Source organism: Primulina eburnea, chromosome 10 (genome assembly GCF_022965805.1).
Source record: "Primulina eburnea isolate SZY01 chromosome 10, ASM2296580v1, whole genome shotgun sequence".
NCBI lineage: Eukaryota > Viridiplantae > Streptophyta > Magnoliopsida > Lamiales > Gesneriaceae > Primulina > Primulina eburnea.
The window spans coordinates 4,542,788-4,558,432 of record NC_133110.1 but is presented as its reverse complement, the minus strand read 5'-3'; the positions used below and the strand labels follow the sequence as shown (position 1 = coordinate 4,558,432).

The 15,645-nt window shown below is 28.3% G+C and overlaps 1 protein-coding gene across 1 annotated transcript; it reads left to right on the top strand.

Moving 5' to 3' along the window:
- Positions 1-216: 216 nt before the first annotated feature.
- Positions 217-708, top strand: LOC140803643 (uncharacterized). The gene has a single exon (XM_073159545.1). It carries the CDS (start codon positions 302-304, stop codon positions 503-505), a length of 204 nt encoding a protein of 67 aa, XP_073015646.1. The 5' UTR covers positions 217-301; the 3' UTR covers positions 506-708.
- The last annotated feature ends 14,937 nt before the right edge of the window (positions 709-15,645 follow it).

Sequence of the window (15,645 nt, the reverse complement as noted above, 5' to 3'; positions counted from 1 at the left end):
AGTTTCCTCCTAAGAGACCCACCACCGTCCGCGGGTAAGTTCAGTGTGAGACGGTGACCCCGGAAGCTGACATGTATTACCCTTGAACCAGTACCTTTCGGGCACGTTGGCCACGCCCCACATGCATAAAAACCAAGACCGACACTGCATCGAACCTTCCAGCTCCCGATCGACGCACCCTCCCCCATATATATCCATACAGCACATAACATTAATTACACAGTCGACTGAAATAATTAATATATGATCAAAATCGATCCCCAGCTGAGCTAGAAGCAAAGAGAGACTGCTCCCGTGACTCATGTGTTTTCTGGGTTGTGAAGAGGAGGAGACGGAGGTGGGGCGGCAGCAGGCGCCGGGATCGTGCCCCTACTGCGGCGGAAAGGTTCATGCAGTGGACGTCGGCAGCCGATTCAGATTCTGTTTTCTCCCCGTTTGCTTCAGATTCAAACGCAAGTATTCTTGTACTCTCTGTTCGAAGCGCTTGGTTTCGTATGATTATTAATATTAGAAATAGAAGGGACTATCGATATTTCGTTTCCTTCGACTGATCAAACAGTTTTCCCGTTGATCGGTTCCGATGGAATTGAATATGTAATTGGATTTTAATTTCTCTTCTTCTTTTTTTGTTTCCAATTTAAATTTTCGATATATTTCTCTTGTAATTAAACATGCATACATATATACTTGACTACGGATTTGGAAGAAGATTTTTGTAGTTAATTTCTGATAAAATATTATAAAGCCAAAGTTCTAGAAAAGAAATCACAAAGGAAAGTTTGCTACGAAGCAAACCCCCAAGTTTTAGCACTTGCGTGTCAAGAATTATTTTATTATTTCATTATGATTCAAACCAATTATTTTTATACTTTCCTTTTCACGTATATATTTATATAAATTCAAATAAAAAAAACCAAATCTTTTGATAAGAAATCCGACCTAAAAACCCTGTTAAAGTAAATACTTTAATAAGCTACAGGCTACAGGGTTTTTTTTGGGTTGTTGTTTCTGATTTTTTAAACTTCAAAGTTTTCATAGGTAGACAGGTTTCATACGTATCCATTAATTTATCCAATTTTATCCTGGAGGGGGGAATTAATTTTTGATTAGTAGGAAGGAATGAATTCTAGTATAAATTATTCCTTGAAGAAAAAGACTCAAAAATATATCTTTGACCTAATATTGATATTTTAGAATTAATTTGCGAGAATGCTCTTCCAGCTTTTACATGTCATTCATCATTCATGATGTACCAACGTACCATAAAATTTGTGGTGTTGACATTAGATTATTTTGTTTGATAAATTGTCCTGAGGCAATACTCCTTTTTATTTAATTCTTTATTTATATTTCAAAAAATCTTCAGTAAAACTCCATGTAATATTTTATTTATATTTGACTTTTGGAATTGTCATTAATGCATGATAGTAAATATTTAATTATCATCATGATCGTTGTGTGTACAGCTTTAAATATTGAAATATTATTATTAAACTAACTATGAATTTGATAAAAAACAAAAAAAAAACAAACAACTGATCATATTAATCATTATCAGAGTTAAAAGTCATATGTAAATGTTTCTCATTGGTGTCGAGGATTGCATGTATTAGTTATTAGGAGACGGAAGGGGGATTGTTGTGAGTGGGGAGCATAAAACTTCGACGGTGTAATATTATTTAAAATATTGAAATTGTATTGTTATCACTTGTTTATAAATTTTCGTAAAAATTCAAGCAAATTTGGAATCATGTCCTATGTTTCTAAGTTATAACACAATTATTTATAATGCATGGTCATTTCACTGCAAACCATCAATATCACCATCAATATGACAAAAAATTCATTTAATTTTCATTTCAGAGGCTAATCCAAAGATGTCAAGAAACATTAAAAAAAGTCTCAACTTATAAAATCGTTGTTGTTCAAGTGTTGGGTATGTGTAATAATTGTCACTGCTTGGTAGAACGATTGAACCGTGGTGCAACATTACCACTAGCTATAACTTTTGGTAAAGCGACAAGCACTCGGTCCTACGTCAAGACTAACGACTATTGATTAAATGTCGGAATTCAAACTCGTAGCCAATTAACATAGACGGTTTTAACGATGGTTATGACCGTCGCTAGTGGCTTTTTTTTTAGTGAAATGGTAGTAATAAATAATACATGATATGAAAATTCATGTTTAGAATTTCAAAAATTCGTGTGGGCAAGACAACTATCTGAATAAATAATTAAATCATAAAATGTGATGATTTTGTTTCTCAACTACAAGTCAAAATTATGTGCTTCCTCCTCTCTTTCAGCAATATATTATTTTTTAAAACACGATTATTTTTTTTGCGATCCAAGCTACAATTGAGTGATCATGGGGATAAGTAAAAACTTCATCGGATTATATATTTTGCTTATAATCCCTTTTTTTTTTTATACTTGCGATGAAACTTCGATAAGGGAATATAATCTCATTTTTTAAAGGTAATATGTATTGTACGTTTTTTAAAGGGAAGTAATTGGATGAGATATTATCTTCCACATTGACAGTCGACCATAGGGTGGAGCCACCCTCAACTTTATTGTTTTTGGGAGATCAAATAAATTTTTTTTCATGCAATCTCTCTTGCATTTGAAGCTTTAACTACCCAACAATTTTGACCAATATATTATTTTTCAACGTCAATTTAGCTTTTGCACCATGCACTTTCAGAATTGGCCGAAACATTATGAACTCGATGATGCTCAAGCACCCGAGGATGACATGCATGGTGTTCATGATAACTATTTTACAATATCGCGTCGTTTATTATAAATACTAGCGGGTCCTGACACATCAAGAAGTATTTTAAAAAAATTGAAATGGTAGAAGAAATAAGATACAGTGCGAAGATAAACGTATAATATACGTGGTTAAATTATATTTTTGGAATTGGGAAAAAGGTTCACTAACGTTACAAAAGTAAGTTACTTTAGGGTTTGGCTTCAATTAATATATATGTACTTGAAGATTTCGTTTCGGGGAGTTGTTTTAATTGACTTGTCTCTATGTTTCAAATGACCCCATCACGTGCTTTCCAACATCAGATCGAAAATCGAAGGATTTAATACACTTCAATAGTCAAAACTTGGTGAATAAAATTTTGTAACATAATAACAAATATACATGTGAAATAGTTGGTAAGGAATTGGAATCTTTGGATTACATTTATATCGAATTCTAACTTTCATTCCTTATTATTGGGTTCTTGTGAATATCTAGTTCAGATTATGAAGCATGTTGCTCGGGTGTTGTCAACCTCTAATAATTATGGATATTGGATATATACTGAGGAGCAATATTGATTATATGTATACTTTCTGAAAAGCATGAATCGTCAATCAAGCTTAAATAAGTTCGTACGAAATTAAACGCGAAAAAATATTTTTAGTTTTACTATAATTTTAAATATATCAAGTCAATCATCAGATTAAACATCACACAAACATACAAAATTTTAAAAATACTTAGAATTTTTTTTAGTACTTGAGTAATTAACCATTAAATAATGTCTTTATGTTCTTTTGTTTATAAATGTTATATTATCACCTATGTAACATTTAAAATTTTATTTTATTTAAAAAATAGTAAAAGTTAATTTAGATTTCCGGAAAAAAATTAACTTAAAATTTTATCGCGCTTTTTCATATTCCTTTCACTCTTAATGTGGTCAACGCTTTTTCCAGTTTTTTTTTTTTCTAGATTAGAACATCGATCACAAATAGTTATAAAGCGAATTAATCCCACAAATTTTATTTCTCCCAATAAAAAATTTCGGTCACAAATACCCATTGTCAAGAAAGGAAATCACTGGGACGAGGAGGCTTCTGTGGATCGCATTCGCAGTGGCAAACGTGACCCTTTCCGACTTTTAAACACGTACCTCCAAACTTGCATCCCATAGCACAATATTCGTAACACTTCCCGCTGAGTTCGACGCTGTCATCTACGCCTGGAATGCAGTCTCCTAGGCTCGGAACATTTTGACAGCATCTTTCAAAACTATATTCGCCGTTGGTGCCTATTAAAAATATAATAACACACATGATATCATAAAAACAAATTCCAAAAACATTTAAGCTTCGTCTTCTAAAAATACATTAACTATCATCATGAATAATTATTATTACGAACAGTTCGACGTCGTTTCGAGATGTATATATCATTGAGAAAGAACGTGAAAATATCGAAAATTTACTCTTTGTTCGATCAAGATTTTGATAAACGATCATCGATACAAAAATATCGGACTAACCTACGAATATGGCCACAAGTATGGCTAGGAAAATGGGAATACTTCTGATCAAGATGGTCATTCTTTTCAAAATTATATTAATATATATAATATATTCCTCGATTTTTTTATAACATATAATGCAGAGGGTTTGGAAGGATTAATTATTTTTAACCAGATTATAATTTGCGAAAGATTTTTATTGCCATAATTTATTAATATAAGATCTTGCATTGTCACCTAATTTTATCCCAAGATTTAATGTGATAATAATTGTGTTAAATATAATACAGACAACTTGATATTAACCTATTTTGATTACTGATGAAATTTTAATATTTAATTCCATTTCGATGCTATGGAAATGAGATTTATTGAGTTGTACGACTGTTAGATTATCAAATATTGCATATATATTTATATAATATAAATTTCATAATTCAAGTATATAAAGTGTGTCAATGGTGTATTGTTGAAAACCAGTCCATCCATCTGGTAACAAGATATTGGTCAATAGCTTTTCCCTGACTTGTTCGAATAAATTACCTATATTTGTTTGTAATTATTTTGTCAAGAAAAAAGGAAAAAAGTTTATGATTCAACCTAAGGTGACATTTTTACTATTTCGAAATGAATGTAATTTTTGTTTTTATATTTGTTTCTTACTATTTTAGTTATCTATATTGTTCAATTTTAATTTTAGTAATTTATCATTCATGTTTGTAATTTCAATAACTTTTTTATCGGAAGTATTGATGTGATGATACCACATAGGAGAAATGACAACAATTGTGAAAAAATAAAGATATAAGATAAAAATTGAAATATGATAACATAAATGATCGGAATTGAAAAGAGACAAATATACAGGTCTAATATTGCAGTTTTCCCAAAATAAAATAAATAGTTTTAGGAATGACTAAATAATTCCTTAGTCTAAGGTCTAATTTAGTTAATTTTATGGCAACATAATTTACAAGGATAGTTTAATTATTTTTTGAAGCGAAATGTCTATGCTCGACATTTGACACACACACACACACATATAGGTAAATAAATGTGCACGGTTGGTACACACTTAATCGGTGGGCATAAAAATGAGTACGGTTTGTAAACAACATATCCAAATTGATATATATCAACTATGAGAAGCAGCTGTACATAGGAGACGATTAGAATTTTTCATCAATCGGTCGGATAAAAGATCTATCTTACAAATTTACTCGTGAGACAGTCTCCTATGAGTATTTGTTGCAATTTAAATATATTTTTATTAGACTTGATCAGAAATATAATTTGAGTGATGCTAGAGGTACATCAAATATTGTACATCAGTTCTTACATCCATCTCCACGATTAGCAAATTACCCCGTAAAAATCAAAAAATTACAACTCACTTTTCTGAAAGTCATTTTGTAGCAAAAAACACACTTCATCCATGCGTATTTTTTCGCATCATGGTCAAATCTCACTATATGAAAAATTAACTGATGCATCATGAAATGTCAATTTACGTCAATTTATTTCATCTTTTATTTTGATATCATTACACACATTGTAAACAAATTGAAACTAGTATTTATGAAATTTGACTTTTCTCTCAAAAGAAAGCGAAAATTCTTTTACTCAATTTGAAAAAAGAAAAATAATTTTTTTTGTTCAAACTCTTGTTATATATTGAATAAAAATTATCGCGATATAATGATTATAAATACTGATATAGCGAAATATGAATATACCTATAGTATTATTCATATATTTATGGAGGTCGGTTGCCATGCTCTCTCGAGATTTTTTGAATCATAACATTAGAAGAAAATCTACTAACCTCGTATTAATTGGTATCAGGCTTAGGGATTAAGCCCGACCATGGTTCTTGCTTCCGAGTATTGTCATAAGAATAACATTAAATTTTCTAGGCTTCATTCAAGAATAACTTAAAATTTCCATACTTAATATTTTTATTGCTTGAATTTGATATTTAAAATTTATTTGGTGTGTAAAATTTTAAGTTAACAAGTATGGAATTATTCACACTTTAATTAAATATTTCTAATTTAATTTTTTAAGTAAAGTTACTCAGTTATTTATTATTGAATTATTTTTTTATTTTAACTGTAATACAATTTGAGTTGTGTTTTGCAAGCTTAATTAAAATCAAGCCCAATTAAAACCCAAAAAAAATAGAACAACACAAAGTGTTGTTGTCCTCTGCACAGCAGAGGATCCGTGTCTGTACAAACTCCACAAACTCTTATATAATAAATTAATTATTGTCAAACAAAATGAAGTATTAAGATATAAAATAATCAAACACAACTTTCAAATATTCAAATGTAAATTTTACGGAGTAACTCATCTAAATTCTCAAGAATCAAATATGCAATGTTGAAAAAACATAAAGTGATATTTGCAAATGTTTTAAAAAAAATGATTATGAATTTTTTAAAAAATTTATAATATTTTTAAAATATTTGCAAACAATAACTAATTATCGGGCAATATTTTTTGGTTTAGATTGCGGATCGTGTCTTAAATGGGCCTAACTGACCTGAATTGTGGCCCATCACTTTAAGTTTGTTAAGTTAGCACATGGGTCGGTGCAACAATTCACAATTACTTCACCCACCCGCTTTCTACTAACGGAAATGGGAAAATGTTAATATTAAATATGAAAAAAGACGATATGAGTGATTGAATTTTATCGTATTTTTCATTTAAATCGAATAATGAAATTTGAGTTATATATAGTTGAAAAATGATTCAAGTGATTTAACATATTCTATTTAACATACTCAATAAATTCACCAAATATATATATATGTTTCCTATAAAATAGATTAGTGTAAAAATAAAAAATAAAAACCAATGAAATATAAATATTTATGTATATTATATACTATTAATTAAGAGGCAAAAACAGATAAACTTGTATGAGACGGTCTCACGTGTCGTATTTTGTGAGATGAATCTCTTATTTGGGTTATTCATGAAAAATTATTACTTTTTATTGTAAATATTGGTAGGGTTGACTCGTCTCATAGATAAAGATTCGTGAGACCGTCCCAGAAGAGACCTACTCTAATTAAGAATGTGTGACATTTAGAACTACCTTGGTCACCAATGGATTTCCTGAAATACACCTTTTTCTTTTTTCTTTTTCTTTTTTCTTTTTGTAAAAGAGATGCATAAATGATACACATTTTAAAATATTAGACTTATTGTTTGGGCAAATACTTATAAAATATTTTTATTAAAGTGTTTTTTAATTTTTTTTACAAAACATGTGCGACCAAATCGACCATGGTTAAACATGTGTCGTGAGATGATCAAATGTAGAAACATGTAAGCCACGAGCTTCTTGACTCAATGATCCCCATTATATCTTGATATACGACACCGTTACAAGCTCGAGACAGTATATTTCATGACTCCTCAAATATAAAATATATTTGTTTTTTCTAAAAAAATATAATTTTCTATAATTATAATTTCATATTTTCAGCTCTTGAGACAAAAATACATCACCACCGTCCAGAATTTTTTTTTCTTTTTAATAATATTTGCGTGGGGAACATATGCACGTTGCTCTTCGAATTTCTAGGAAATTTCCTCCAAGAAAACTGCTATCGAATTGCGTCAACTGATAAGTGGCCACTTCCTAATTTTAATTAATTCAATGATATTTATTAAACGTACATGTAAGTGATATGTATACGTGTTTTAAGAAAATTTTATATTTAAAATTTTCTTAAAACACGTATGAATTAAAATTTTCTTACAACACGTATACATATCACTTACATGTACGTAAAACATTAGATTATAAAAGTAGTTGAAAAAAAATATGTAGATCTTAAATTCAAAACCAAAATCAACAATTCCGATCCATTATTTTTTTTTTTTTCAGCTTTAGCTTTGCGATATTTTATCTATAAATATGAAAAGAATATAGCCAGAGGTTTCAAAGAATTCTCAAAGTTGAGGTTCAATATAGAATCAAAGTTACATCGAATTCCTCTGATGGGACATCTTATTATAAAATTAGCATTAAGTCTTAGTTAAGCAATCGCGTATTCTGTAACATTTTTATTACTGGCTTGATTTGGCTTGCAAACGAATCAAGTTATTGTACAGTTTATATGTATAAATTGCACTTTTAATAAGTGGATGTTATCTCATATCTCAGCGATTCTTTAAAAATTGATATTCCAACAATACAATTAGTTATTACACGTACACCATATAAATTTCTAGCTTTTGTTTGCAGTAAAAGGCTAGAAATAACAGAGTTTTGGGTCAGACGTTATATATATTAAGAAATACTTGCTATGTGTTGTAAATTTTTGGTTTATTTAGAGCGATGTGGCATTATTTGGATTCGACGAAATCGAAATCGAAATCGAGCTCGAACTCATTATTTACTGTATTTGAATATGTTATCAAAACATTTACATTACTTTCCGTTATTGATGAAAACTTTAAATTCATGTCATATTCTTGGTCCAAAAAACGAAGATATGTAAGTCTTTTCATTTCTGGTAAGGCTCGCTGGACTTGTGGCGAGGTCTAAGAGACGACTATCTTATGCTCCATCTTCGAGCTTAGGGATGTAAACGATCTAAACAAAACCAAACAATATCAGGCTTGAGCTTGACTCGTTTAAGATTATTTGAGCTTGAGCTCGATTCGAGTTTCTATTATCAAGTTCGAGTTCGGTTTGTATTGAAATTACTAAACTCGAGAAAAGCTCGAGCTGGACTCGTTAAAAGCTCGTTTATCATGTTAATTAAGTTGGGCTCGAGCTTGATTCATTAATAGCTCGTTTATCATGTTTAACAAGCATGTCTTGAGCTCGGCTCGTTTTTTAGCTCGTAAAGCATAGAATTGAGCTTGTTAAAAATTAAATATATCTATAAACTAATTTTAAATCAGACATAAAAATATAAATGCATTCATAAATAACCAAAACGACAAACATAACAACTAAAAAAAATCATTATATTATTGAATATCCCAAAAATAATACATATAGCATCCAAATAACAAATATTCACCGTATAAATAACACTGCAATAACTTCACTCCTTTAATACTCCATTCGTTGTGTTCCAGATAAATTTTATTTTTTAATCAATATAAATTCATTATATTCAATATAATATAATATTGTATGTTAATAATTTGTAAAGTTACTCAACGTGTATATGACTTGATAATGTAAATTTTTTGGGGAAAAAATAATAAGTTGGTGTGTTCTTGTTATTTTATTATTTTTTAAAAACATTTTAGTATAATGATATGCAAGTAAGATAAAAAATGTAATTGTGATCCAGCTAAACTTATTTAAAACAATTTATAAATTCATATGTCTTATAAACTGTTTTAGAAGTTTATAAGATTTATGATTTTATTTCCGGGCATAAGTCATAAAACTGTGAAATATAATAATAATAATAATAATAATAATAATAATAATAATAATAATAATAATAATAATATATATTTGAGATATTATAAATATATGAGAATAATTTGATACTTCAATAAGATATTAAAAAAATAAATATATTTGATTATATTATAATATTTTGAGTATTTTGTATCATTTTATTTCATATTTTATTTATATTATACATATTTAGTTTTTATAAAAGCTACTATTTGGCATTTGCACGGTTACGTATTTTATACAGTTAAGTTTATTTATAAACAAGATTTTTATATTTTTAATATACGATATAAATAATAATTTGTATGATATTCGGCTTTTTTTTTAGAGAATATTCGGCAAAATTTGGAAGCTGCATGCATGCATTGGTTGACATGACGTCGTGGTTTTTGGGCCATCAATACATAAATAGAATAGATATTGTTCCAACCATATATATATATATATATATATATATATATATATATATATATATATATATATATAATAATAATATTATTATTTGAATTTAAGTGGGATGTATATTAATATTATTATTTGAATTTAAGTGGCATCCCAATAAAGGGTCGTGACGAACACTTTTGTCTGACAATCTTATCTCCATACAATAAAATAGATTTAAATTTAAAATGTATTGTTCATCCAAGACTTTTAGTTTATTTAAAATTAAAAAGAAAAAGAAAGAAGGTGGAGTTTGAAAGCAATATGACTTATTGCCCTGATTTTATGAACACAAATTTTGGTCTCTTTTGAGACTGTCTCATGAATTTTTATCATTGAGATGAGTCAATCTTACCGATATTCACAATAAAAAAGTAATACTCTTCGCATAAAAAGTAATAATTTTTCATGGATGATCTAAATAAGAGATCCGTCTCACAAAATACGACGCGTGAGACCGTCTCACAATCTTATATTTGACTCATTAAAAAGTATTACATTAGTTTTATGTTAAAAGTATTATTTTTCACTTCAGGTATACATCAATTCGATCAATTTCATATATATGAATCCGTTGACGACCGTCTCACAAAAATCTATTAATTTATTAAGTATGGTCGTGTTGGAATGCGCTGGATACATGGTGTTACAGGTAGATGACCGCAGATCACTAACACCACCCGTTTTCTAGTTTGGTTCTCAAAAAAAGTTTATTTGGCCACGAACGCTCTCCATCACTAGACCAAAAATGTCAACATAGATTACTGAAACATTAATCACACGATTTATTAGAATATTGATGAACTTATATTTACTAATTCATTTATAGAATTTTAATTTTTTTTACTTAAAAATAAGTTAAATAACTATTCACTCAATTATCTAAACCTTATTTCATTTACGCGCGGACGAAAACATTTATATATTTTTTTCCAATAACGAAACAAAATTTTATTATAAATGCATTTCATTCTTGTGCATATTTAAAAGAGTAGGTAAAATAATTTTTTTAGTCCAATAAATATTCAAAATTTAGTTTTGATTCAGTAACTATGATCTTTTTCGGTTTAGTCTTTTTTTGCCAGATTACTGACATAACAATTAGAAATTGATGATATGTCTGATATCACATTATAAATTAGACCAAGATAGTCTGAAAATAAAAATTAATGCACCAAAATCAAAACTTGACAATTTAATACAACTAAAATACAAAATTGGACAAGCTAGTAATAAACAAAAGAAATTAAAAAATATTTTCCCTAAAACAGTATAAGATCACCACTTAAAAACATACATGATTCTTGACTTTTTATTGAGTATATATATATATATATATATATATATATATATATATATATATATATATATATATATATATATAAACATACATGATTCTTGACTTTTTATTGAGTATATATATATATATATATATATATATATATATATATATATATATATATATATATATATAAAATATATCACTAATATCATTCATATGTTTCATGCATGACAATTTATGAAACTCACAAGTTGTCTTGCTTCTTGTCCAAAAACGATTTCCGTTATCTCCCATCAAGTTTCATGCCCCTTTTGGGTAAAAACAGAAGAAGTGTAGATTATGAATAATTTGGTATTTAATATCTGATTTTTTTAATACATAAAGGATATATAATCGTAATCTCCATTGATGAAATTAAGTCATCTGAGAGCGAAAATATTAAAAGTAAACAAATAAACAATAAAATAAAATAAAGAAAATATTTTCGAATTTTATTGTGTGATATTACACATTTAATTGTAGAGTAGGTCTCATGTAAGACCGTCTCACGGATCATAATCCGTGAGACGGGTCAGCCCTACTCATATTCACAATAAAAAGTAATATTTTTAGCATAAAAAGTAATACTTTTGCATGAGTGACCCAAATAAGAGATCCGTCTTACAGATACGATCCGTGAGACCGTCTCACACAAGTTTTTACCTTAATTGTAAAGAGTTTTTGACCAAAAGGGATGATGAATTTCAACTTCCATAGCATGTGGAACGCGGATATATTGTTATTTAATCAGGAAAATAAAATGGCAAAATCCTTTTCTATTATTTTATGGGACACTTTTTTAAATAAGTTAAATGTCTCATTTTTCAAACTATTGAAAAAATATTCCATATGAAAAATGTCGTTATTCTTTATAATTTGAATGAGTCTCATGGGACATCGTCTCACAGATCTTAATCTGTGAGACGGTTCAACCCTACCGATATTCACAAATAAAAAGTAATACTTTTAAGCATAAAAAAGTAATATTTTTTCTTGGATGACCCAAATAAGATATCCGTCTCACAAATACGACCCGTAAGACCGTTTCACACAAGTTTTTGCCTAATAAAAATTCAAGGTCTGAAAAACTCGAAATGTATATATTTAATGATAAATTATAAGACTCACGAACGACTCGTAAATTAGAAGTGGCATATAGGACATTGTTAGTGCGTCCAACGTCGAGACCCCGATAAAAAGGATCCGTTTATATTGGATTAAAACTGTAATTGAAAGTTTTTGGGACTAAAAATGGAAATAGTCAGATTATAAACCAAAATTGAAATTATTCTAAAAGGTATTGGTACAGAAGAGCAGGTATGAAATGTAAGTGTAGCCATATTTCCGTTTTTGGTAAACTGCAACTTTCCCTTTACAAAAATAGCTATAGCTAACTTCACCAAATAAAACTTGTTCAAACTCCCTGGTAGGGATGTTAATGGGTAGGGTATGAATCGGATTTCATACATCAATCTTCATACTCCATTTATTAAATTCATCCTCGTACCAATCCACATACCCTATCGGGTATTGAATTTCATCCCTATACCCATCGGATTATCGGATACACATACACTACCCAAATATCCTATTATCATATATAATTGAATTTTTTCAAATTTAAATTGTTTCAATAAAGTTATGAATATTTAAAAAATTATTTAAATGAAGATTATGAAAAATTATTAATGATAAAAATTTGCAAAATAAACTTTATAGAAAAAATAATAAAATATTAAAGTAGTTTATATTAGTTGAATAAAAGTACGCAATTCAACAAAAATAAAATATTTTTCAATTTTTGAAGTCAAACATGGAATAAACTTACTAATTGAGAAGATGAAAATAAAATAGCGGTAAAACCTTGAAACGTAAAAGTGAAAGCGAAAGGGAAGAAAAAAGAAAAAGTATCGATTTACTTGAATTTGAGAAGATGAATCTTAATATAAATAAATATAATTACTATATATATACATATATATATATATATATATATTTATTTATATATTAATTTAAACGGATATTCGGGTCAGGTGTGGGTCGGATTATATCAAACTCGCCTCCATATCCAAACCCGAAAATCCTCATACTTGATTATCTAATTATTTAATCGGATCTAAAAATTCCTCCATACCCTCTTCTATTCGGGTCGGTAGTGAAATCCTCCAAAGGATTAGGAGGAAATTGCCATCCCTACTCCCTGGCCATTTTTTCATTCTAGGTATGTATTCTTTCACATTTTCTCCTTTATATATATATCGCTTTTTTGAAAGTGTATTCTAATATGTGTTGTGTAGATAACCAGATATTTTTTTTTTAATTTTACCATTGGGTTCATTTATTTTGATCCACGTTTCTTAATATTAAAACTTAAAACGTCATTAACAAAAAAAAAAAAGATATCTTTAAATTTTTTAGAGTCTTAGATCTTATAATTATGCATAATTCGTGTATATAATTGTTACAATATTTAGATAAAATTATTTACTGTTAGATGTCTTGCACCGACTGAATTAAGTTTTTCTGAGTTATATATATGAACATGGATAATCTTCCCCCTAGTTCAATCTAAGTTAATGATCTTAACATGATATCAGAGCTCAAACCCACGGTTATATATTTGACTGTCCTTGTGGACACCCGCTAGAATATCTTATAAATTTCATGATTCGGATGTTAATTATGGACATGAGAGATATATGTTAGATGTCCTGCGTTGTCTGAACTAAGATAAAATTATATATATTAACTTAGACAATCATCCCCCATAAAAACTAGTTTTCGGGACGAAGTTATGCGGAAATCCACGATCTTTAATAATCACCACAAAAAGAAAGAAAAGAATAACCTTTTCTATTGTTTTCCCCAAACTTCACCACTGGGGAGGATGTTCACATCTTAAAATATTCTATATATGTAAGAAGAAATAAGAGAGAATATTGTCATGATTTTTTCACATATTTAAGTTTTTTTTAATTAAGAATATTTTTAAATTGAAATAAAATGGATGATTTACGATTTATTACAATTGAAATATGTGTGAATTTTTTGAAGTTGAAATAAGTGTGAATTCTTTTATTTGTATATATTAATGAGTGGAAGATCCACGATATAATAACTCCAACAAAAATATTTTGAATTTGAAATATGTTTGGATTTTTTTACTTGCATGTATTAAAATGTGTACATTTATGTGTTCTTATTGATTTTTTAAATAATTCTTTTGCTGAGTTCCTGGAAACCATACAAACTTTCATATAAACCCGAGTTCTAAGATCTAATTATTGGGAATTGATGGAATGTCACAGGGTTATGGTGGACTCAAACCGTTTCCAATGAACCTCCTATGTTGAGTTAAATATTCTTAAGATCATATTTCAATTAGTTATCAAATATTGAATGACACAAGTTTAAAAGCACATAAAAATTGAGAACATATATTGAACAATGATTGTAAAGTAACTTACTCGAAATAATGAATAGAAATGTAGAGCAATGATGAAGAACGGGAATGAGGTTCATGAGAATTGGCTTGAATCTGTATCTTTATTTATTTATTTATTTCTAATAACTATACAGTAAAGAATTGAAGCAAATAATTTAGAATAGAAAAAAGTAATATAAGATATTTCAATTATATAAGACATAATCTAAAATGTTTATTAAAGAAAGTCATCTTTAAATTATGCCTTTGAAATATGTTAGAATAATCAATTTCACAAAATATAATTAGTTGTTAATTTATTAATTACATACTATCTTTGTATATAAAATAACAACTAAAGAATTATGGTGGAAAATTGGTGATATATATTTTTGTCATATATGAAAAATTAAGAAGTTATTTTTAACAAATAGAAACAGCCAATGGCGAAAGTTTATGTTTATGTTTATCATTTATGTAAAAACAGATTTTTCATTTAATCTATTTTTTAATATAAATATATGTATGTATAGCAGGTTAACGTTAGTGAACAAACATGATTATGATGAATACGAATATCCCAATTAGAGCTCTAAATGAATCAAGTTGATTCAATAATTTTTCGAGCCACTCGATAAATTATTGATTCGTATTCAAATTTATTGAACTCAAGCCAAACCCGAACATTTTTTTCAAGCCGAACCAAGCCAAAAATATTTTGTTCGATATTTCACGAG